This window comes from Lissotriton vulgaris, chromosome 6 (genome assembly GCF_964263255.1).
Source record: "Lissotriton vulgaris chromosome 6, aLisVul1.2, whole genome shotgun sequence".
NCBI classification, from domain to species: domain Eukaryota; kingdom Metazoa; phylum Chordata; class Amphibia; order Caudata; family Salamandridae; genus Lissotriton; species Lissotriton vulgaris.
The window spans coordinates 1,544,693,389-1,544,718,240 of record NC_141694.1 but is presented as its reverse complement, the minus strand read 5'-3'; the positions used below and the strand labels follow the sequence as shown (position 1 = coordinate 1,544,718,240).

Genomic DNA, 24,852 nt, shown 5'->3' with positions numbered 1-24,852 from the left:
CTGATAGAGCACCACACAGAAATGCTTAGACTAGAACGCTAAGTGGAATTTTGGACATGTTTTGAACATCTAGCTCACATTTTCTCAGCATGTATTCCAAACACAATGGAGTGGGAGGCGATCTCTGAGTTCAAGGATACTACGATCAATGAATTACCAATCTTTTGGAATCAGAACAGTAATCAATGGGATATTCTCGGGGTCAGTTGACCCAACATCTAGCTAACAGTTAATCTCATCCAAAAAGTTTAGACACGAACCTCAGAATTCCATTTGATAGCTTCCTCGCATGTACCTTAGCTTCATTTTATCTAAGTACCATGAACATCAGTTAGGCACCATCATCTGAGTGCTGCTTTTTGGGAAACAACCAATATCATAGTTGGTACCATTTTTCGTACATTAAACTGCAGCTTTGACTAGGTCTTTGTCCTGGAATCTGATTTTCATAAGGGGTTAATTCTCTTAGAGTCATGATATGCCTCAACACACTGCTCTGAACATATGCAGATTTATAAAATATTGCGAAAATAGATTTGATTTCTCAATCATTTGTGAACCTTGCCAGTCTGGTGCCTGTCCAGCTATGCCATTTGATTCCTGGACTTGCTTGGATATTCATATGTTTCAGGGGAATTGTTCCTATAATCTTCATTCCAGTGAGAATTCCCTCTAGTGATATATAGATCCCCCAAATCATTAGACTTTCATCCAGGTCTCTGGTGGTCAATACAAGAAGGGTGCTCCTAATTATAAGGAATGCTTCAGTTTCTACCCTCTTGGTCATTACCACTTTCCATACTCTGTCTACTCTACACCATAGGAGGTGAAATCGTCTCTTGCCACAAGACCTAGAAGTTTTCATACATGTGGATTGATTAAGTCGTAGGCATTACAAGTACTATATGATCCAAGACTTTTTCCCTTAAGTAATAAGCCTTACCAACTAGCATGCATTTTCCCTGCAGAAATGCATACCGACTAGCCCGTGTTTTGTTTCTGGTAGAAATAACGGGTCAAGCCTTGGAAACACAGAGTGTATGTCTGGACAAAAGCAAAACAGGATTTCGTTAGTTGTGATCATTTCACATATTCTTTAAGTCGACTGGCTCAGAGAAAGGTACTATCTCTGTGGGGTTCCCAAGTACCGGTCACATTTCCTCTAGTCTTCCAAGGATTAGACTTGTGAAAACTTATTATTGAAGTCTCCTACATCGGTTAGCATACTCCGAGTATTTGAGAGCAGGATCTGTATGGAAGAGAGCTGGAATGTCAATCTTAGGATCTAATCAAGAAATTCTGGTGACAATGGGAGGTATACATGTTTGGAAGCGTAAAGGGCAGATCCTACCATGAGCTTGTCACCTATTGACCCGCTTGATCTTGTGACGCCTAATCAATTGGCAAGAGAAGTGATTTTGTAAAAAAACGTAGCCACGCCCCTTAATCCACTTACGACCCGTGTGTGTTTCTAGAAAGTCACAAATACCTAAGAGATAGTGCTATGAGGTATGGTTTAGGTCGTCAAAGATAGTGAAAATTCCTCCTCTTAGTGTTGTCTCCTGGTTATTTACATTTCAGGTAGGGGCATTAGATCTGGGCACCCTCCCCTGTTCCAGCAGTAACTACCTAGCACTCCAGCGAACCCATCAACCAAGAGTGTGAGGTTTGTCATTTTGAGCTTGAAGCTTAGTAAATCTTGCGTGGATGGAAAATTTACCACCGGCCCTGTACTCACCTGGTTTTGACAATATTTTTGCAACCAAATGAAACAAAATTGATATTTTGACCTCACTTCGGAACACTTTTGTAGGTTCCACTGCCCTATCTTGCAAGATCTCCTTACTTTTATGTAATGCGCTAGTTCACAGTTTTGAGTCATTTTCAAGAGCTGTAAATGACACGTCTTACTATTGCCGCAAGTATTTAAAGCATTTAATTTATGTGCCTTGGAAGGATGAAAGGCCGAGTTGATTATGCCATCTGCAAATCCCAACAACTGTCAATAGCAAGTGCTTAATTTGTGTAATCACTTCTCAGTGTTGGCAACTACTTTCTTGAACGTGTTTAGTTGAGAGCAGCTAGCATGACATTACTCCAAGGGGGGGGCAGAGCAGGACGACGGAGCTGCGGGCGGAGGGAAGGGGGGGCAGAGCAGGACGACGGAGCTGCGGGGGGAGGGAAGGGGGGCAGAGCAGGACGACGGAGCTGCGGGGGGAGGGAAGGGGGGCAGAGCAGGACGACGGAGCTGCGGGGGGAGGGAAGGGGGGGGCAGAGCAGGACGACGGAGCTGCGGGCGGAGGGAAGGGGGGGGCAGAGCAGGACGACGGAGCTGCGGGCGGAGGGAAGGGGGGGCAGAGCAGGACGACGGAGCTGCGGGCGGAGGGAAGGGGGGGGCAGAGCAGGACGACGGAGCTGCGGGCAGAGTGAGGGGGGGGGCAGAGCAGGACGAAGGAGCTGCGGGCGGAGGGAGGGGGGGAGCGGGACCGGGGCGAAGAAGGGCTGCGGGCGGAGTGATGGGGGGTGGGGGGGGCAGAGCTGGACGGAGCTGCGTGCGGAGGGAAGGACAGAGCTGGACTGTGAAAACTTATTATTGAAGTCTCCTACAACGGTTAGCATACTCCGAGTATTTGAGAGCAGGATCTGTATGGAAGAGAGCTGGAATGTCAATCTTAGGATCTAATCTAGAAATTCTGGTGACAATGGGAGGCATACATGTTTGGAAGCGTAAAGGGCAGATCCTACCATGAGCTTGTCACCTATTGACCCGCTTGATCTTGTGACGCCTAATCAATTGGCAAGAGAAGTGATTTTGTAAAAAAACGTAGCCACGCCCCTTAATCCACTTACGACCCGTGTGTGTTTCTAGAAAGTCACAAATACCTAAGAGATAGTGCTATGAGGTATGGTTTAGGTCGTCAAAGATAGTGAAAATTCCTCCTCTTAGTGTTGTCTCTTGGTTATTTACATTTCAGGTAGGGGCATTAGATCTGGGCACCCTCCCCTGTTCCAGCAGTAACTACCTAGCACTCCAGCGAACCCATCAACCAAGAGTGTGAGGTTTGTCATTTTGAGCTTGAAGCTTAGTAAATCTTGCGTGGATGGAAAATTTACCACCGGCCCTGTACTCACCTGGTTTTGACAATATTTTTGCAACCAAATGAAACAAAATTGATATTTTGACCTCACTTCGGAACACTTTTGTAGGTTCCACTGCCCTATCTTGCAAGATCTCCTTACTTTTATGTAATGCGCTAGTTCACAGTTTTGAGTCATTTTCAAGAGCTGTAAATGACACGTCTTACTATTGCCGCAAGTATTTAAAGCATTTAATTTATGTGCCTTGGAAGGATGAAAGGCCGAGTTGATTATGCCATCTGCAAATCCCAACAACTGTCAATAGCAAGTGCTTAATTTGTGTAATCACTTCTCAGTGTTGGCAACTACTTTCTTGAACGTGTTTAGTTGAGAGCAGCTACCATGACATTACTCCAAGGGGGGGGCAGAGCAGGACGACGGAGCTGCGGGCGGAGGGAAGGGGGGGCAGAGCAGGACGACGGAGCTGCGGGGGGAGGGAAGGGGGGCAGAGCAGGACGACGGAGCTGCGGGGGGAGGGAAGGGGGGGGCAGAGCAGGACGACGGAGCTGCGGGTGGAGGGAAGGGGGGGCAGAGCAGGACGACGGAGCTGCGGGCGGAGGGAAGGGGGGGCAGAGCAGGACGACGGAGCTGCGGGCAGAGTGAGGGGGGGGGCAGAGCAGGACGACGGAGCTGCGGGCGGAGGGAAGGGGGGGCAGAGCAGGACGACGGAGCTGCGGGCAGAGTGAGGGGGGGGCAGAGCAGGACGACGGAGCTGCGGGCGGAGGGAAGGGGGGGGCAGAGCAGGACGACGGAGCTGCGGGCGGAGGGAAGGGGGGGCAGAGCAGGACGACGGAGCTGCGGGCGGAGGGAAGGGGGGGCAGAGCAGGACGACGGAGCTGCGGGCAGAGTGAGGGGGGCAGAGCAGGACGAAGGAGCTGCGGGCGGAGGGAAGGGGGGGGCAGAGCAGGACGACGGAGCTGCGGGGGGAGGGAGGGGGGTAGCGGGACCGGGGCGAAGAAGGGCTGCGGGCGGAGGGATGGGGGAGGGGGAGGGGGGCAGAGCTGGACGGAGCTGCGTGCGGAGGGAAGGACAGAGCTGGACGAAGGAAAGCGGAGGGAAGGGGGGACGAGCAGAGCAGCTCAGAGCAGCTCTGGAAACCACCACCGTCTTTCTCCGAGGCAAAGCAGAAATGCCTCGGAGAAAGCATGGTCATTTTCGCATTTGGGGGCGTGTTTTGCTGTTCTGAGTGACGGACAACGTCACTGTCTAAAGAACGCAAAAAATCACGCCCCCAAATCCGAAAAGGACGGGGCTACATTGGAGTGACTGATCTCTCCTCCAATGGCTGGCCTCCGTTTAGGAAGCCAGCCAATTGAGGAGAGGTCAAGTACAGAGGCGGGTTCAAGCTCCGTACTCAAAATCATTAATTCTCTGACCGGAAGCTGGCAAGCCAGCTTTTCCGGTCCGAGACCTAAAAAGAGAGGGAGAGAGAGGAAAAAAAAAAAAAAAGAGAGAGAGAGAGAGAGAGAGAGAGAGAGAGAGAGAGAGAGAGAGAGAGAGAGAGAGAGAGAGAGAGAGAGAGAGAGAGAGAGAGAGAGAGAGAGAGAGAGAGAGAGAGAGAGAAAAAAAGAGAGAAAAAAGAGAGAATGAGAGAAAAAAGATAGAGAGAGAGAGAAAGAGAGAGAGAGAAAGAGAGAAAGAAAGAGAGAGAGAAAGAAAGAGAAAGAGAGAGAAAGAGAAAGAGAAAGAGAGAGAAAGAGACCCCCAATAGGTTTGACCCTTCTATAGTGCATAAACACAAGGACGCAGCATTTGGGCTCCAAAACATACACAAGCACGGCTCATGCACTTCTGCTGTTGGAGAAAAGATGGAAATATGGGCTGCTTTATATGTTATAATACAAGATTACAATTAAATGTGACATTTTTCACAAAATATAGAATCTCGTTGCTAAAGAGATGTGACGGGGCTAAAAGTTTCATCATGCTTTCCAAATCTTGTGTACTTTGCAGACGTCTCTGCTCCCCGACACCACGCTGCAAACGCCCGTGGAGCGCAGGCCGAAGGATGATTGGCCCAGGAGAGCCCCTTGGAAGACGCCCCCGCACCAAGACCATCTGTGCTGCTTGAATACGTGTTATTTTCAGAAGTGGCCAATAGGGCAGCAGGAGGGTAGATTGTCAGGCTATGTGCAGTGCAGAAGCCCAACACCCACTGCAGCCCAACTGACGGGACAAAATGAAGGATGGTCACATCAGAAGACTGGACAGTGAGCAGTGCCTGGGGGGACAGAGGCACCCCTGCTGCCATCTCAGGACTCCTCACTCCCCTTGTAAGCTGTGTGTGCCTGGTCCGGGAAGCACCAGTGCTCACTGCCTGTCCTAGAGAGGGCATCTGAGTGATTTGAATGTATTTGGGCAGCGGGATGGCCTTTTCTGGTTCAAGAGCAGCAGTGCCAGCTCCTGATGAAGACTTCCAGAGTTGAGGAGGACCTGGAAGAGACTCGATACACGAGCAGTGATCAGGTGCCTTAACTGTGGTAAAGCCGTAGGAGTCGCGGCAAATGCTAGAGCTGCAATTCACTGCACAAGGGGCTAGAAGAAGGAGCAGATGTTCCTGGTAGAGACGTAGGTAAATCACACCGTTGGTGGCACGCATATGAGGGCGAGAAGTACTGATAAATAAGTGAAACGCGGGCGGAGAACTACACAGTGATGGAGAGGGCCTCGGGCCCAGCACATGGGTGCCTCTATGTGTTGCGCTGTGGTATACTCTTTGTGTAGGACTAACATGTCGAACTGGCTTCAGAGTGATTAAGCAAACAAGAACATCTGGTGACTAGGCCCAATGTCTGCACATCTATCAATTGTCATTGGCTAAAGTCAAGCATTAGTTTACAAGATGGTCTCATTGCCCCATTGTTACATGCACACCACCCACCGCAATCCGCAAAGGGTTCAGAGCTCCGCAGAGTCCCATGGAGGGCAGTGTGCAGCGGATCAAGGCTGACATTCAACACACCAAACAGCTGCCCAGTTACCAGGTCTAAAGTGCGAATGCACTGGCAACAAAGCTAATGACTAAAGGAGGCTGACCCAAAGGCCCTTTCTGTTAATAGTATTGTAATTGTGTATTATTTTTCTTTATTGTAAAAGGTTTACAAAACAGCTAAAGCCATCTCTACATTGAGCGAAATGACATTTGTAAAAAAAATGTTATGTCTTTCTGTATAACTCGAATTTAAACCACTGAGAAAGGTCCCTCTTCCAATATGGTTGGTTGCAGTGACCTTGGGGCATGTGTGTGTGCAACATGGGTGCACATTACAATTTCAAGGGTGCAACAGAGTGTCCTTTTGGCACCCTTGAAATTGCGCATGCAATTCACATTCATTCCTCCATAAGAATGAATAGGAAACCATTCCTTAATTGCAACTCGCAATTTACGAGTCTCAATTAACCCCTTCGATGCTCATGAGGAACTCAGCTCGTCATGTGGTACACTGCTCGTGTGCTCATGACGAGCTCAGCTCGTCATGACCACGCCCGTTTTCATTATGGCCCAGCACAGGAGAAGGATATCATCAGCAGGGATGGTATTAAGGAATGTGTAGAATCGCTATTTTTTTAGCGATTCCTACATGCATAGGCTTTTGCGATTGCTTAATAATCGCAATTAAGGAATCTCAAAAGCCAACATTGATGCATGTGGGGGTTAGTCCCTTTTTTGTTTCTTTGGTTTTCATCAGCATGCAAGACTGTGATCGTTGGTCATTGGCTAGGGTTTCATTGAAAATATGAAGCACATGGTGCTGCAGGTGCCGACTGGCCCCAGGTCATGTAACACCTTCAGCCTGTTGCGTTCGTGCTTGTAGTTTCACTTTTAACACTGCAAGGATCAGGTGACAAACACCATGTGCTGTTTGCTAAAAATCCAGGACTGACAAAATGGACCACAAATTATGTGGAGGCATATGGCTGCCATACCAAGTCAATAAAACATTATAAGAGAGACAGCTAAACATATTTGTCTGGGGGTCATTATACACACACATTGCAACTGTCCAAGAGTGAACCTAAAATCAGCATGGAAAAAGCACAACTTGGTTACCACAGATGATCAACCACAACAATAGTGCTACTTACACAAGAACAAGAGGGGGAGTTCACTGCATGGATACACGAGAGCGACACTCATTGCAATCATTGTACATGTCTCCATTAAGGTGTAAGATCAAATGACCAACATCTGAGGTCAGGGTACGCCGACGCAGTTGGCTTTGCAACCAGAAGATCTGGGCTCTTACCCCAACTTCAGCATCTCTAATGCACTTACCTTGGTGATTCGTGGGTAACCTGAAGATCACGGACTCTGATACCAGCAGTTCATCATAGTCTATCTTCCTAATGTAGTCCAAAAAATGAGTTCTTCTGGGTAGAAATACCTCTTCACACTTCTTTGAATTAATTCAGAATATAACAACTATTGGCAAGACTAATCTTTCTAGGTTTAATGTGCTAATACCTGTAGGATTAGCACACAAGAGCAAGACACTTGACAAGGAGCCAGCAGCAGTAGAGTAAGAGGGTTCTAGGAATAAAAGAATGCTTCATGCGGTTCAATGCAATCATTGGAGCGAATGCAGACGATGCACCCAACAACCAACTGCATTAGGTGAGAGATGAATACTCAACTGGGCTGTGCCAAGGCGTGATTGACAGAGTCTACAGCCAACGGCTGAAGGAGACTGGCTGAAGAGAGCCATAGTTTAAAGGGATGGAGTCAAAGCCTACTCTATGCATTTTGTAAGCAACAGGTCCGTTTGATATATCTGCTGTCACAATTCAGGCCTAAATATGTACCTTAAATTAACGTGCAATTTCTCCAAGAAGCATGACTGTTAAAGTAGTATTGTAGTTATTAGAAATTGGTAAAAATGGTATAAAGTGATGCCTTTTTGCTAGGGGTTTCTTCATATAATTAGTACTATCATACCTTGTATTGACTGCACGTGAAAACGTTACCGTATAATCTGCGTTACCTTTTCAGAGGTTTCCACTGGCAGCTACATGGAAACAGTTTCCAGAGAGCAAACCTATTAAACTCGTCTCCCTATTGTTTTGAGTGTTTCTTGTCTGTGAGTAAGCAGTTTGGAGGAATGTTATTGAAGCTACAGTGGATCATCCTAGAATATGTCTGGATGTCGGTGATATAGCTCAGCAGGTTAACGCACCATATGCAGAAGTAAATTGCAACCTTCAGACTACAGCTTTGAAGACTGCCCACTGGTTCAGAATGTGCTTTTATGGGCATTCGTAGAAGAACAAAAGACATTTTCCTTCACTCCAGCTTTCTCCTTTTGAGTCTGTCGACAGCCTGCAGAGTTGTTTCTGCATAGGTTAATGATGCTCGCATGGGCTGCATCTTTCAGTTGCTTTGTCTGCAGTCACTTCGCAGAAACATTTCGGATAAACCACAACATATGCAACTTGGATCAGCCATTGTAGCATAGATTTGTAATACATTAAAATTAGAGATTTAGCAATTAACTTCATAAATGTGCCTGAGGTGCATTTCAGTTTTAATTAAAAATCTGATTTTCTGGCATGTTGGCTGTAACTTGGCAGGATCAATCCTCTGTGTAGGTTTTTTAATGTGAACATTCTCTGTAAGCATCATCTGTGCCATTGTACCTAGACCGTTAAATTGAATTTTCAGTGCTGCTGCAATGCTGGAGAGGTTTTGGGAGGATGGAGGTTTGTATTGTTGGAGACAAACTGTTCATCGTTTGTGTAGGTTTGAACGAGAGCTGTTGCAGCGCTGACTAGTTAAATGAAAATTCAAGGGCGTCTCCTCCACTAAGGCAGAGGAGCACCGCCCCACAGAGAAAGTAAGATGATAACACCATATTATCATTTTATTTTTCAGTATTGGCTCTGCAGGGGCGTGGCTGCCCACAGAGCAGGGAGAGGGGTAGTGGGCACTTTCTAAATGTGTATGATGGTATGGCCAGCCAAACAGACATGCGCACTTAGCATGTTCTCCGCCTGGCTGTATTGCACAGCCTGGTGGAGAACATGCACAGGCTCCCATTAGATAACAGACATGCGCACTTAGCATGTTCTCCGCCTGGCTGTTTTGCACAGCCTGGTGGAGAACATGCACAGGCTCCCATTAGATGCCTGAGTGCCGAGCCAGGCTGCTCAGACCAATCACAATGCTTTGTGATTGGCTTAGGGGAGTCTGGGATCCTGTGTGCTACTACATTGACCGAAGAGGACGAAGAAGAGGTGACGGGCAGCCGGTAAGTGAAATTTTTTTTTTTCCCTATTCTTTTTTCTTTTAACCCCTCCTTCTCCCCTTCACTACTGTCCTGTAGCAGTCACTACTGCTTGCAGTACTACTGATGTGCTGTACCTGTTCTGTGAAGAAGGAAACTCACGGTGCTACTGCTGTGCTGTACCCGTTCTTTGGGATGAGGCTGCACTAATGATAGGATGCTGTAACATCTTGTATGATTAAAGGGTGGAGTGCTGCTGTAGTAGATCTGTTCTGCAAGAAGGAGCTTGCACTTATGATGCCCTTGCTGGGCCTGCTCTGAGGAAGGGATCATTGCTCCTTTGGTAAAGAGCATCTAGTGTGAGGAATGGATATTTGCAATGCTGGTGACATAAGGGACTGTTCTGTGAGGAAAGAAATTTGCAGTGCTCCTACCGGACAGTATATCTGGTGTGAGGGATGGAGGTTTGCACTGTTGATGCCGTGCTTGGCCTGTTCTGTGAGGGGAAATTTTGCGCTCATGCTATCTTGTTGTCAACCTTAGGTGAGTGCAGGGCACGTCATGGGTACACAAGGGTAGGCTGCGTCTACTCACTATTTTCACTGGGAGGACGCCGCCTACCCTGCCAAGAAGTTGTGCCCCACTGAAATATGCTGAATGTGTGGATGCATTCAGTGGCACCTGCACTTGTCCGCTTTCCTTCCAGCAAAGTGCAGGGCAAGGGGACTTTGTGATTTCAAATTCCAGCTGGGCTCAAAACAAAGGCCGAAGTTAAGGGGCCATCAAGCCTCCTTTTGTTCAAGGATCCTAGCTGGGAACTATCTGGAGCCTCACACCTAGATGCAAAAGCAATGGAGGGGAAACAGACACACAGCTGGCTATCACTTCACAGCTACTTAAGAGAGACATTAATTTGACTTGTTTAGTCCCTGTGAATAAGAGATATGCATGCACTGTAAGAAGGTTAGATGTGTTGTTATGTCCAATTTTTAACACAAATAATTTAAATACCACTACTTTGTTTAATTTCTTTTATAGCACTACTCAGCACAACGCTGTGTGTCAAATTGCTTTACATCACACATAGACATTATATGACAATAGATCATATGTGTATAAATCAATGTACAGAATGTGTTACATAAAACAACGAGGGTTACAAGGTGTAGGAATCACATGTCTTTCATAGCTCACTGTTCTATATTAGAGAGATTACAATTTTAGCATTGTAATCTCTCTAAAGTATTGGTTAATGGGCTCCTGTCAGAGAATTTTGCGATCACAAGAGGAACCAGACAGGGTTGCCCATGCTCACCTTTGTTGTTCGCAATCTATATTGATCCTTTTATTCGGTGGTTAGACAATTGTGTATCTATACCACCGATTCAAATACGTAATTATAACACAAAAATTTTGGCCTACGCCGATGATATTGCGCTTGTCACTAGAGATCCTAATTTAGCCATGCCAGTGATTGAAGAAGAGGCACACCTATACGGATTAGTATCTGGATATAAATTGAACTCCAACAAAACCCAGATTGTACTCAATAATAAGATTGTGATGGCAGATGCAAGAGTGACGGAGGAGGCTGTTTACCTAGGTGTTACAATAAGTGCAAAAATTCAAAATATTGTGGATATCAACCTAAACCCATTGATCTCTCGTACTAAGAAAGAGTTGGCCCGACTGGATAACCTACATTTGACCATAGGGGGCCGCTGTAATCTGATTAAGATGCTTTTTTTGCCCCGTTTTTTATACTTCTTCAGGACCATTTGCCTTGAGTTCTCCCCCAAAATCTTTAGGATTATTGAATCTATGCTTTCAAGCTTTAGTTGGGGATATAAGAAACCCCGAAGGGCCCTTAATCGGCTGGTATTACCAAAGGAAAGAGGAGGGTTATCTCTACCTAACTTTAAGCTGTATTAATGGGCCACCGTCCTGAAATATTACGTTAAACTGATTTCACTTGATGGTATTAGCCTAGAGATCCCGTCACCTCAAGAACTTATACTAGGAGAAGATTGCGCTGGTTGTTTTTGGCGACATACCAACGATAGCTACTTTAAGAAAGTCAAGTTTAAAACTATTGTAGGGGTTTATAAAGTATGGTGTAATGTCTGTAAGATTTTGGGGTTGGGGCGATTTTCATTTTATACGCCAGTGAACAGCAATAACGATCTACCCCCTATATTTCACGATAGCTGTATGAACAGATGGGCCTCGGTAGGGGTGGTGCAGCTGGGCTGTTTTTATAAACAAGGCTGTCTCAAGATGTTTGAAGACCTACATGAGGAATATAATATTAGCCATAGGGACTTCTTTAAGTTTCTGCAGGTCAGGGATTTCTTATTAAAGAAAACTGGCGGGCGGGAGAATTTTCAGAATAATCAATTGATTGATAATTTATGTAAAGAAATTACCCCCAGGATTGGTGATATTTATGAAATATTGAATCTAGCCTCCCCAGATTATATGGATAAACAATGCACTGCTTGGCAGGCTCTGCTGGGAGTCCATATTACAATCCCCCGCATGGCTTATGATTTAGCCCAAAACTCGTTAATGTCGATAAAGCTACAAGCACAATTTTATAAAACTTTTTTTTCCTGTATTACACACCTAAGAAAATCGCCAAATGGGGGACAGAGAAGGGAACTACGTGTCCTCGCTGTGCACTCTATGGGGCTGATATTGTTCATATGTTTGCCACTTGTAACATGCTCTCGGGCTTGATTAAAGATATGTCAGAATTTCTTTCTGAAGTATGCCAAACAAGAGTAGAAGTTTCAACAGAGGAAATCATGCTGGGGGTAGCGAATGGTGAACAGCAGTTAAACATACAGGGATTGATATTTGTGGCTATGGCAATATTCCGACTTAGTATTGCCTCTGCATGGCTAGATCCTAACCCACCGGCATTCCAACAATGGAGGGCTAGACTATTAGCGACCTGCAGTCTGGAAATGGCAATCTATAGGAACAAAGGAGCTAAAAAAGATTAAGGGGCATGCAGATCTGGGCACCTCTCTTGTTGTGGATTCAGAGACATTTATGATTGTATTCGGTTTGTTCATTTCTTTTTCTCTTTCTATGCTTAGGAAATGCGAATCGTAATGTATTAATTTCAGATTTATGAATGTAATAAGTCATTTCTTTATGACATGGTCTTTGTCAGGGTGACGGGGGGAGGGGTGGGAGGGAATGCATTTATTATGTAAAAAATGTTAATAAAAAGATTAAAAAAAAAAAAAAAGAGAGATTACAATTTATGAACTACAAGTAACAAAACGATCTTGGTGTTAAAAGTAGTAACACAAAGTAAAAGTCTGTCATCAGCATGTTACATGATGTGCTTTCCAGGAGACATATTAACTCACTATGATACGTTGATTCAACTGGGACTAGACAAGACAACGATCTCTAAAGCAAATGTGTTAACCTCTAGAGTTATGTTACATTTATCATTATTCCCTGAGATTAACAGGGCACACAAAGATCTCTGCAGAAGGTGCTAACCCCATAACACATTTTAAAATGCAGACTTCGCAACCAATTAAAAGAATAGATTTACTGCCATGTTTCTCTTTGTTGCCAATTTCTTTGTGGTAGAGAAATAAATGTATAAATTGCGTCACTTTTATGGGCACAACCCCACTGCAAAATCCCATTTGTTAAATATTGTAACGATCTCAAATGTACTCATGACAGACATACTAAACATGTGTACGGTCAGATGCAATTTATCGCAATGTCAGTTCCTGTAAAGTCATGGGTTGTAATGCCACTTTCTGTGACGCCACCTGCGAAGTCATGCGCCCTGATGTCACAAGCATACTACCCAACTGGTTAGCTGCCTCGCTTATTTGTTTAGGGCACAACGTGTGCCCTGTGTGTGGGGGTGGAGGGGCGTGGGGGCGGTGCTGCTACTTCGCAGGTCTGATTCTGAGAGCAGAGAGACTCGCACTGCGGAGAATCACGCGGTAAAAGTTCTCTGTCTAGCTGAAACTTAAGAAACCCTCATAAAGTCCCCCCACCCACCCTCCAAAATAAATCCACTCGCGCAAGCTGCACCAGACGCCATGGAGCTGCAGCGGCTCACCACAGCCTCCCCGTGCGGTGCCAGGCACGACGCACGAGTGTTATTTACAAAGATGCAGGGCTGTAATATGCCCTGTAATGTGCCCTTCCGGAGTTTGCCCTCCTTAATAAATATGGCTGCCTGGGGGGCACTGTCCCAGCCAAGCGGTAGTCGACGCCAACATAAATGTTCCACGAAAGTGTCCCGTGGGAATAAAAGTCCCCATCAAAGGAATCATTCATCGGCTCGTGGTTTAGGTAAGGGCCTGTTTAACCCATAACACCTTGGCTGGAGAAGAGCCGCTCCCTGGTGTAGCATCCTGCTACAAGAAACACAGACACAAGTACTCATGTCAACTGGAGCTTTATTCACCACGTCTTATCCCTGCATTGTCCCTGCTCTAACTGCCCACTTCCTAAGTCCGCTCCTCCTCTTCCTCTGACCCCCTAGCTCCGCCCACACCCAACTGCTGGTATGCTGACTTCACAACATCTCCCCCCTTTGTAACAAAACAAACAAATAAACTGACTTCTCAGTCCATCTCCACTATCAGTCTCTGGGATGGACGTATGTCGTGATAAGTATTCGCCAATGGTTCGTCTTTGACTGGACAAGCTCGGTTGTGGATGTCTGGAGGGATGGGGCCTTCAATGTCTGGGGTGCCTCCGGTGAGCTCAGTTTGATATCGGCAGTCTGTCCCCCATTGTGACTCTCGCTCACGTGACGCTCGGCCTCTTTTCCACGGGGATGTTACTTTAGTTCCCTTCCAAGTGTCTGTATGTGTTTTCGCTTCATTTTGCCTTGTCAGGTCGAGACCAACACTGTCTTCCTGTTTAGAGTCTGGGATGCCAGCCGGTGAAGTATGACCTGGGGAGGCCATCTTGGTATGACTCGGAGATTGAGTGGTTGCCTCGGGTTGCTTCTCCCACTCCTGCTCGCACCTGATCCAAACAAACCTTGGAACCGGCTGGGTAGTTGTGTGTTTCGTTCTTGTCTGATGATGACTTGGCTCTCCGGGCGTGCCCGACTTCCTTTGCGGATCAACTGGTTGGTCCATCCTTATTTGAGTGCTACTGGCCACGATATCTGTTTCCCCTTTGTGGGACCAGGACCAGGACCTTCGAGTCAGTCTTTCTGCCCCTACCCGGGGTGACGGTGTAGTCTTTGCGTCGTAAGGCACCGGTGCTCGATGTGGCAGGTTGTCTGGTGGAGTAATCGAGTGTGCATTGTCATTAGGGCTAGACACGTTGTTCTGAACGGGAAAAGCGTCCCTTGGTTCGCTGATGTGTTCAGGTGCTTGGCGCCATGGCCGTTGTCGGGACCACGATTCTGTCGACTCAACGGATCGGACCGAGATGTTATCTAAGTCAGAGGGGTCCTCACTCACTTCCCGCTGAGAATGTTTCTTTAAAACTGTTGCGTGTGGTCGTTGTCGGGACCACGATTCTCCTGATTCAAAGGATCGGACCGACATGCTCTCTGAATCAGAGGGGTGCTCCGTTAGTCTCCCCTGTGAGTGCTCCTTTGGGAATGTCTTACCCGGTGGTCTTCGGAACCGGGTAGTCCGTGACGAGCTGCTTTCCGTCTCGGAATTGTCTTTGCAAGGCTTCTTCGTGTGTCTGTGTCGTAACATTTTCACGGTTGTCTCATTTGGGAGATTGTTTGAGGATTCCGCGCTTGTTCCTTGCGCGTGATCCCAGGCGGTTGCCTCTTCGTTCTCCTCGTCTGATGTTACCCATCCACGCTCTGTTTCTATGTTGTCGCGGGGCCCAGGGATGCTTTGAGGCCCATGACTGTGTGGGTCTTTTCCTCTCCATTTGTTTGGTGATCTAGTGTCTCTGATCGGTGGGGGGTGCATCCTTCTGCTAGCTGTTTCCTCGGGCTTATCTTTGCCCCTTGGTGATTGATGTTCCAACGTCGATTTCCTGTCTTGATCACTGCCGCTCCTCCTATTGTTTGTCTCTCTCCCCCACTGGTTGTGCAGAATGTCGTTTCGCCCAGGAGTGCAGTCTGTCCCACTGGACGCTCCCTCTTTGTCAGAGTGACGTGTGTTGTGCGGTGACTGACTTCTTGAGGGACTCCTGGAGGATGGATGATTCCGGGGTGACTCCGAGTATTCTTTGGTTCTCTCCGAGTCGCCAGACGCTGAGTAGTCTGACTCTGAGCATTCCATGTTACTGTGCCTCCTCCGCTGTCTTTTTTGTCTTTTCTCTGGCCTGCCTTCTCTCTCTCTCTTTTTGTGGTTGTTGGAATTCTGGGTTCTCTCTTCCCAGGTATTTCGAAGTTTTGTACTCAGATGCACATCCCTCCATTTGCCTCTTGTCTGGACGTGCATCCCAATTTCAGCTTTCTTGATAATTTCTTTTAGCGACCAATGTCCTCTAAGTATCTTGCGGCTTGTTTCGGGGTTTTCACAGCCTTCGATTATTCTGAGCCGAACAGCATCCTCATTCGTAAACGTGTTGAAATGACAGCCTTGAACCAGACTTTGCAACCGAATGATGAAATGTGGCAATGGTTCGCCTGGTTCCTGCCGTGCCGTGTTGAAGACCATGCGATTGTGATCTACCTCTGCCTGTGCATTGAGATGGGCATGGAGTTCCTCTTGGAGTTTGTCATAAGTGTCTGCTTCTTCCTTGGAAAATGTTCTAATTGGGCATCGGCCCCCGGGACCCACCAGACGGAGGAGTAACAGTAGACATTTTCTTTCCCTTTGCTCACCGTTGGCTTTCAAGAAATCGTCCAATGCTTCCAGCCACCAGTGCCGTTTGAGGTCCTGAATCCAATCGTCACTCTGTGCCACTGGGGGCGATACTTCAAGATGTGGATTGAAGCATTGAGTTACGTCTCCTCCCGCCCTGAGAGAAAGAAGTCCTGACCGGTCGTAGACGCGGGACCGTGTGCTGTCCATGTTTCCTTGGATTTCAGGTGCTTCCGTTTCCGTTTTAGCATGAGCTTGCTCACTAGTCCTTCAGTATTCGGTCGATGTTACATTCCTGAACTTGTCCATTGTTGGTGACAATGTTGGATTTCCCTTGCTTGTTGTGTGTGGTCATTGGCTACCCCACATGCGCATTGGCTCGTGCTCGTTGCTGATTCGGGAGTAATTACTTATGCCTTGTCGTGGTTTATATTTGTTTGTGGCCTCCTCTATTTGACGGACGCGCGTTACTTCCTGACATTCGCCACTGCACAGTCACTTGCGTATCCCCCTGTTTGCGTTTCCACCCGTGCTGACCTTAGTTTTGTCGCTGCTTGTTCGTTGAGTCACTCTTGTGGTTGCTCGTGCTTGTTGATTGATACACTCTCGCGTTAGCATGTGCTTATTCTGGTTGGTTGCCAAGATTTGTGCAATGTTGTCCACGTGTCGTTGTCCTCGCTTACTGCTTTTGCATTTACCAGCGTTTGTTTAGTGGCACATACCAAGGCTTGTTGACTTGTACGCACCAACACGTGATTGTTTGCCTGCACCAGTGCTTGTTTACTTGTCTTCCCCAGTGTTAGTTTGGTCACTGTCAACGCTTGCTTCCGTTTGTTGATTTGCACGTGTCAGTGCTTGTTTGTTTGCATGTGTCAATGTTTGTTCGCTCTGGGCTAATGCTTGCCCTTACAGGCACCACTGCTTGGTGACTTTCCTTCACCAATGCTCGTCTTCTTAGATTGCTTCTTGCATTTGCATGGGCTGGTTTGTCGTTTTTTCGGCACTTTATTAATATTCACTTGCATGCACCAACGCTTGTTTGCATGCGTCAATGTTTGTACTGTTGCCGTCACCAATGCTTGCTTCACTTACAGTTGCCAATGTCTGTTTATTCTTTACTTGCATTTGCCAATGTTTGTTTGCATGTGTCAATGTTTGTTTTGCTAGTCACTAATGCTTGCTTCACTTGCCTCTGCATGCACCAATGCTCGTTGATTTGCATGTATCAATGCTTGTTTACTGGCATGTATCAATGTTTGTTTATTTTGCCAATGCTTGTTTCTTGTAGTCGCCAGTGCTTATTTATTTTGTCAAAGTTTGTCTCTTGTAGTCGCCAGTGTTTGTTTGTTTTGCCAATGCTTGTTTCTTGTAGTCACCAGTGCTTGTTTGTTCTGCCAATGCTTGTTTCTTGTAGTCGCCAGTGCTTGTTTGGATGTCTGTTGCCTTTGCCAATGGCTGTTTGGTCTTTGCCAATGTTTGTCCTTTGCCAATGCTTATTCCCACTGTTCGCCTGACTTAAAGATGGCCGCCGCTAGATTTCACAGGGATGTCCTTCCAGCTGCCTGACTCTAAGATGGCCGCGCGAGAATCTCGTTTTCAACGGGATTTCGGCCGTTTTTTCGTTTCTTCACCGGAGTTACTGCATTTCTCAGTGCTTCCACTTACCGGTTGCAGCCAGGATCCACCGCTGGAGTCACTACTTCAGGTAGGGCAGCTTTCCTTGACTTCTGCCGCCGGGGTGGGCTCCCGCCTTACTCAGCGCTCTTCGCGCTTCTCAACTCCGACACCCTCCCAAATTACACGCATCGGGCGTGAGGGTTTTTTTCTCCTTCCGATCACGGGCATTCAGGCCCCAGTTCTCCGGCGCTCATTCGCGCTCCTCAGCCGGTCCTTCAGGGAGCGATTCTCCCACCGCTGGGCACCTATTCCAGGTCTCTGGGGTCTAGCAGGGTCGGAGTGGGCTCCCGACTCCTGTCTTTATGAGGGCCACTCACTGCACACATCGCCGGCGCGCTTCACGTTTGAGCGCGAAGGGCTCTTCTCCGGCACCGAGCGTTTCAGCGCTCTTTTCAGTCTCTCCTCTCAGTTCCCTCACGATCTGCAGAGGGGTCGAGTTGCCTGCTGATGGCCTCTTCAGTCGAAGCAGCAGTTCAGTCACACTCGACAGCTCGATTTAGGCTGCTGCTCGGGACAGGGTATTCTCACAAGGTGCTGGGGTCTGTGGGTTTTGCTGATCCCACCTTCGTCGCCAGTTGTAGCATCCTGCTACAAGAAACACAGACACAAGTACTCATGTCAACTGGAGCTTTATTCACCACGTCTTATCCCTGCATTGTCCCTGCTCTAACTGCCCACTTCCTAAGTCCGCTCCTCCTCTTCCTCTGACCCCCTAGCTCCGCCCACACCCAACTGCTGGTATGTAAACAAGAGACGTGTGTGGGAACGTAGGCACTAACAAGTGTCAGAGGCTGAATGTCGGAGGGGCCAGCCGAGCACCTCATCTTGCAAAATCTGAAGGAGCGCACGGATTCCCGTTCACCAAGTGTGCACGAGTCTGAAACCCCCCTTTTCATCCACTAACTGCAAGAGGGCACTAAAAAGGCTGGAGGGTTTCAAGAGGTGAAAAAAGGAGGGTCTTAAGACGACCACCCCAGTAACTTTCCCCTACTGTGACAAAACAGGCACTGAACTCAGCACCGCGTCTGCAACTCGTTATGTAACAAAGCTAACAAGAGGCAGAATCCTGAAAACACCCTCAACATATCCAAGAATTCCAGCAGGGCAATGGCCCCAAAAGCTTGGAAATGAAAACAATGTATGTAGCACAACCACGCGCACCCAAGTCTTACAAATAACCCAGTATCGTGGTGGACAGTATGCGAGGGTCCTTGATGCAAGGAAGGAACATGGTTGCGGTTTTAATGAAAAAATAAAAAGGTCCCTCGGGCATCTGGTTCGGCACTACTGCACTAATTTAAACTGTGCCCCAGAAATAGCCATCATATTTATCAAGGAAGCTCACAGGAACCATAAACATAAAAAGGGACCAGAAATTAACAAATTCGTTTTTCAAACCACTCCATGCTGCGGTTCCACTCGATATTTATGGCATGCCGTATGAAATAAAGGCGTACATGTTCCCCTCGCTGGTCCAGGCAGATGGCACAGACAGCAGTCACTTCCAGCACGCGCCCGCTAAAGAATACCAGAGCGGACCAGGGCTATTGCAGTGCCCCGGAGTGCCCTCCAGGGGGCGCCCGTGGGAGGACTCAGCTCAGCCGCCGAGACATCAAAGCCGAGCACATCATAACAAACACTGGAAGAGCCCCGCGGAGGGAGGCCTGGACACACACATGTGAGCAGCTGCGGGGCGAGCACTCTGATCGCACGTTTAGCAGATACACGAGGACACTGCTGCCGGCTTTGACAAATAAAGAGTTGTTTAGTCAAACCAAAGCGAAAAGAACCGTAGCGACTTGGAGCTCACTGCTCCTGCTTGTAATGTTGCTTAAGTTAGGAAGATGAATAATTGAATTGCTGCACCATGTGTCATCCTCCCTGTAGTTTTAGTAGATTCAGGTTCCCCAATTTCAGCCAATGGTGTCCCTTCCATGTATGACGTCCAACCCCCCCCCCCACCCCCCCCACGCAGGGGGCCCCGTCTCGGCTGGGGGGTTGGGGGGCGAGCGGAGACGGGACCCCCTGCGTGTCTGCAGCAAGTGCCTGCCTCACTCCCTGCGCGTTTTTAGCCTCTGACCTTTCAAAAGATATACAACAGCCCCGGGTACTCCACATCTGCTGCCGCCTGGTTTCAGCCAGTGACCTCCAACATGCAGGCATGTACCCAGACATCACCCCACATGTGTCTGCTGCAGCCAGTACACCCCCCTCACCCCCCGTCTTTCCCTAGCATGCAGCCAGTGCTGTACTCCCTTGGCTTGTTTGCATCCACCAACCTTCCAAACAAGCCTGCAGCAAGTATTTCACCACAAGCATGTCTGGAGCCAATGAACCTGACCCGGGATACTTGTAGCCAATCATGCTGGACTGTCAACCGACAGTCACTGCCACCACAACTCTGCCACCAGGGGCCCACGTACCCGCATGGCTGACCGCCAGCATTAATTTCCAGTGACCCCTTGCATGTCTGCAGCAAGTGAAGTGACTAGTTTCCCTCCCTGCCCATCTGACTGTGACTGGCTCCATAAATGTCTGAAGCCAGGAAAAGCAGTCGGTACAGTAGCGGGGTCCTTCCTTTGTACATGCAGCCTGCCGCTACCTAAATATAAGCATTACGCGTCCCCTGCATGTATGCAGCTTATCCTCAGCCCTGCATGCTTGCACCAAGCGCCTGTTTGTGCACATCTTTGTATTTTACTCTGCACTTTTTCAGCAAACGTTGCATGTACATCCTCGGTCCCTCATGCTTGTAGCAAGAGTCTCATGCATAGTTGCAGCTTATCCTCAACCATGCATTCTTGCTTCAAGAGCCGCCTGTTTGTGCACATCTTGTATTTTGCTCTTCATGCTTGCAGCTGAGCAAGCAGTGCAGTAACCAACTAAGTAGACTATATCACATTAAATACCAATGATCTTGCAAGCTGTTCAAAACTATCAGCACACTTACATCATCATCCCACACTGCAACACGCTGCATCCCATTGGGGTAGTAAGCGCAATGTAAATGCTGCAACTCATTACACAACGTTTTCTCTGCCCTGCATGCTTGCAGCAACCTGCACCTGTGCAGCGCGTTTTTTCACGTGCGCGCGGGTCGCACAAGCACAGCTGACAGGACTGTGACTCTGCTCCCACGCTGCGCGAGACTCACCTGGGTGCTGTGGTTGGTGCCAGCGCCGCCGCCGGGGACGCCCCTGAGCACCGTGATGTGTAGAGTGAGCAACAGGAGTCCCAGAAGCAGCAGCAACTCGGCCGTCAGCCGCAGCATCTTGCGAATCCTGCCGGACTTTGGGGGGCCCCCGGGGGCCGGGCCCCCGCCCTCCGCATCCGCAGCAGGGTCCGAGGTGGGGGAGCCGCCGCCGCCACTGCAGCAGCAGCGAGAGGGAGCCACCGCGGGGGCAGGAGGGGGCACAGCCGGGGGAATCCGCGAGCAGCCTCCGGGGGAAAGTGGACAGTCCGCGGGAAGGTCGGGGGACCAGCCCCAGGGAGAACCGAGAACCGGAGCAGGAGTCCGGGGGGACAGCCGGCGTGGAGTCCGTGGACACAGTGTTGGTAACCCCAGAGCCACCCGGAGAGATGGGCGATCAGAGACTAAGTGCGCATCTGTCAGACCGGGGCATCTGGCGGGACCCCGGGGGTGTTGACACCTCTGTCCCTGACCGGCTGCGCCTCCGCCCCGCTGTCCGGACCGGAGGTGCTCGGAGCACGCCGGCCTCAGGCAGGAGGAGTGTAGTGCGGTCGCTGCTATCAGGCAGGGGGTGTGTGCAAGGCGTGGGGTCGGCGTGCAGCCCGGGGGACCCTCCCCCTGCGCCCGCAGCTGGGCTCCCTCGCGCCCCCTTCCTCAGGTGACCACAGGAACTTCTCAGGTGACGGACGCCGAAGGCAGGTAGTGTGGGCTCCCGTGGCCGCTGCTCCAGGCTCCCCACCCTCGGGTTCCTCCTCAGTGAGCCGCCGCGGGGTCTGCAGCCTCCTCACCGCCCTCAGTGTGCGTAGGTCGCTCTCTGGCCGAGTTTGTGTTTATGGGGGGCGCCACCTCTCCTGGTTTTGTACTCCCCGCCCTCTTCGGGCATGCTGCTGGCCGCCTCCCCCCGCCCACCCCTGAACCCCCTGTCCCAGTCCCGCCGCGAGGGCAGGCGGAAGCCCCGCTGCTTCTATCAGGGCCAGCCCCGGGGTGCAGACGCCTTAGGTGCCCCTCGCGCGCCAGTGACTTCACATCTCTCAGCACAGTCTCTCCGCGGGCAGTGGTGCATCCAAAACTCTAAAGTGTCGCCCACAATCCGGCATCTCTGGTCCTCCGAACCTCGGCTCACCCAGGTAGGGTAGGAAGAAGGGGTCACTCTGATATGGCGTAGCTGCAGAGTGTGGAGGAACCCGGTGATCAGATACAAGAGGAACACATCAGGCAAGGAAGCATCACAGAGCCTCAGAGATAGTGTACAGGAAAACAGCTTAGGGGCGCAGATATTTTACCAAAGGGAGAGCAGCCTAGAATCTCTGAAACAAGGGGGCGGGGTTGGTAAGTCTCCCAGATACTTTATAGGGAAAGCTCACATGGGTTCTGACTCTCTGGCGACAATATATCAGGCCTTCACCCCCGGGCCCAAGGAGAGAATGCCTCAAGTTTATAGACGGGCAGAGTACCCTTTCCTCTAAGGCTGTACACACAGAGCCCCTGGCTCCGAGAGATACCGTGCACAGAGTGCATTCCAGGTTCCGCGGTAGTAAACATGTTGCATTCTTAGAGGGGCAAAGGTACTTTCTCAGGAAGGGAACACCAAGTTCAGGGAGAGTCCTCTAGATCTCAGCATAGAATTTTGAGAAAGACTATAAGCAGGGCTTTATGTGGGATGAAAAAACTAGGGGGGGTCTCTCAAAGGGGTGTGGCCAATGTAATCAAGGGAGTTGCTTAAAACACGTAAGATAAAAATCTGTGCTCAACATAGTGTGCCGTCCAACTTTCATGTTTCTGTTTCTGTCATTACATCCAGATATATGATACAATACAACAAGTAACATCCTACCTACTTTTCAATGTGGTGTTTCGGGCCTTAGGCCCACATGCCATGTCAATGACCACACAGACCGTGCACTTGGGTACTGGAACTGGCCCAGGGCATGTGCGACCGGCCCCTTTTATTAACAGGGTCACCTGACCTGTGACGCCTGTGATGGGTGGAACATTAGAACGTGTCCAGCCGCACACTACATCCCTCCCAAACTTTAATGAAAAAGAGACAAACAAGAGTCCAAACTATAAAGAAGAGAAAACAACAATAAAAAGCACCACTGAGTCTCTTCAGGTGATCTGCTGGGCGGTGTTGGAGTTCTGGATCACACAATCAGGAAGCTTTAATCCACCTCAGTGATATAGTTCAGACCGGCCTGGTCTCGCGGTGTTGGAGTCTATTTACAAAGTTCAAATATCAGTGGTTCTGCAGCGGCGGTGGAGTCCACTCTGAAGGTCTCGCAGACGTTCAGGTTCCTGTGGATGACCAACCTACAGCTGTTGGGGATGATCTTGGTGTATGAGGCCTTTACTTGAAGACGACATGCTTGATGGCCTTTCAAGCTCCTGACAGCCGAGCAACTTCAGACTTGCCCCTCTTGCCTGGACTCCTCTCTCACTGGAGTCTCCTGGAGGGCCTTCCTGCCGGGCTGCCATGGGACCGTGTGGACTTTGTGTAGGCCGCACAAAGGCGTAGCTGAGTAACTGCCAACAGGAACGCAGCCAAGTCGCTCATGTAGCCGCAGAGGGTGGTGTCTCAGTCTAGGTGTTCTCGCCATCAGAACTCAGATTTTACGCCTTCCTCCGATGGTGTTTGGGTGACCGGTCTTTGGGTGACCAGTCTTCCACTGTGACCTCCATGCTTCCCGTGCCTGTCGTGGAGCTGCTGCAGACACATCTCTCCTAGTCGGATTCCCTTCTCACAAGGAACTCAGTCGAGCCCCTTATTCCTAGATTGCCACATGACCACGTGGGCTGTGCGGGCCTTCCGTAGGCCGCGCTGAATGGTCGTTGCAGAACTCTCATGAGGGCCACGGCCAAGCCTCGTGTAACCCCAAGGGTGGATATTCCAATGGTCTGGTATGCTCTACTTCGGTAGACTTCGGGTTGACGGGGGCACACAGAAGATTCCTGGGTGGCTAGCCTCGTTGAACTCCGGTTGTCTGGAGTGTTGGGATCTACTCTGGTGGTGTGATGCTCCTTTGACGTCCTTGGTGATGATGCACCTGGATGACGATGACGAACACAGTGATTTCCTTCAGTTGGGCAACAGGCGGTGCTATCTTGCCTTGGGTGGCCTTGTGGAGGGAGGAGGACTGGAGGGACTTTGTGGCAACTTGCAGCTGTCTTCCAGCTGGTGCACTTGCTAGGCGTGGTGCTATCGATACCAAGCAGCCAGTGACAGGTGAGAGGACGGTTGAACTGCGAAGCGTGGGGCCTCGACACAGATCGCACTTGCTAGCGGCTTACGGTTGGTCCTCCAGCGAAGCTGTCTCCAGTGACGCCTCTGCACTCCGGTGGCTGGCTTGTGCTGATGATCACCTTCTCCAGTGCTGGCACGAGTCCTCTGTCCTGTCACTCTTCTTCGTTCCATCTTGCGCGCCTGTGGTGGTCGTCTGCCCTGTGGCGTTGTGCCACTGTTCTTTCTTCCTTCGCGGAGTGGTGTCCTGCCACTCTCTTTTCCTCCTTCCGACTAGGTCCTCACTTGGATGTGGCATCCTGCCACATGTCTCATGTTTGCGCCACATGGACATCTTGCTGGTTGTGTCCAGTTCCTGGGACGGTTTTCACTTGTTTGCGGACCTGTTGCAGGTCTGTCCTTTCAGTAGGTCTTGTTTCTTCCTCTTGGGGACCTTTCACGGACACCATCCCCTCCTCAGGGATTTCGTTGTGCTCCTCTTCTCTTCACTCGAGGGCGTATGCTTGCACCTTGAGGCTGCGCCATCATGGCACTTGATCCTGCCTCCCTTTGGGCATGCTTGGCAGAGTTGGTCACTTCGAATGACGTGCTCCATGCTGGTGG

General features: G+C 49.3%; 1 protein-coding gene across 1 annotated transcript in view; it reads right to left on the bottom strand.

Annotated features, from left to right (window-relative positions):
* The window catches only part of ISM1 (isthmin 1), a 197,948-nt gene extending 176,077 nt beyond the window's left edge, over positions 1-21,871 (bottom strand). The window contains exon 1 of the mRNA XM_086927722.1: positions 20,976-21,871. Coding sequence (XP_086783848.1) covers positions 20,976-21,092 — 117 coding nt within the window. The 5' untranslated portion in view covers positions 21,093-21,871. The remainder of the gene's footprint in view (positions 1-20,975) is intronic.
* Between the last annotated feature and the right edge of the window lie 2,981 nt (positions 21,872-24,852).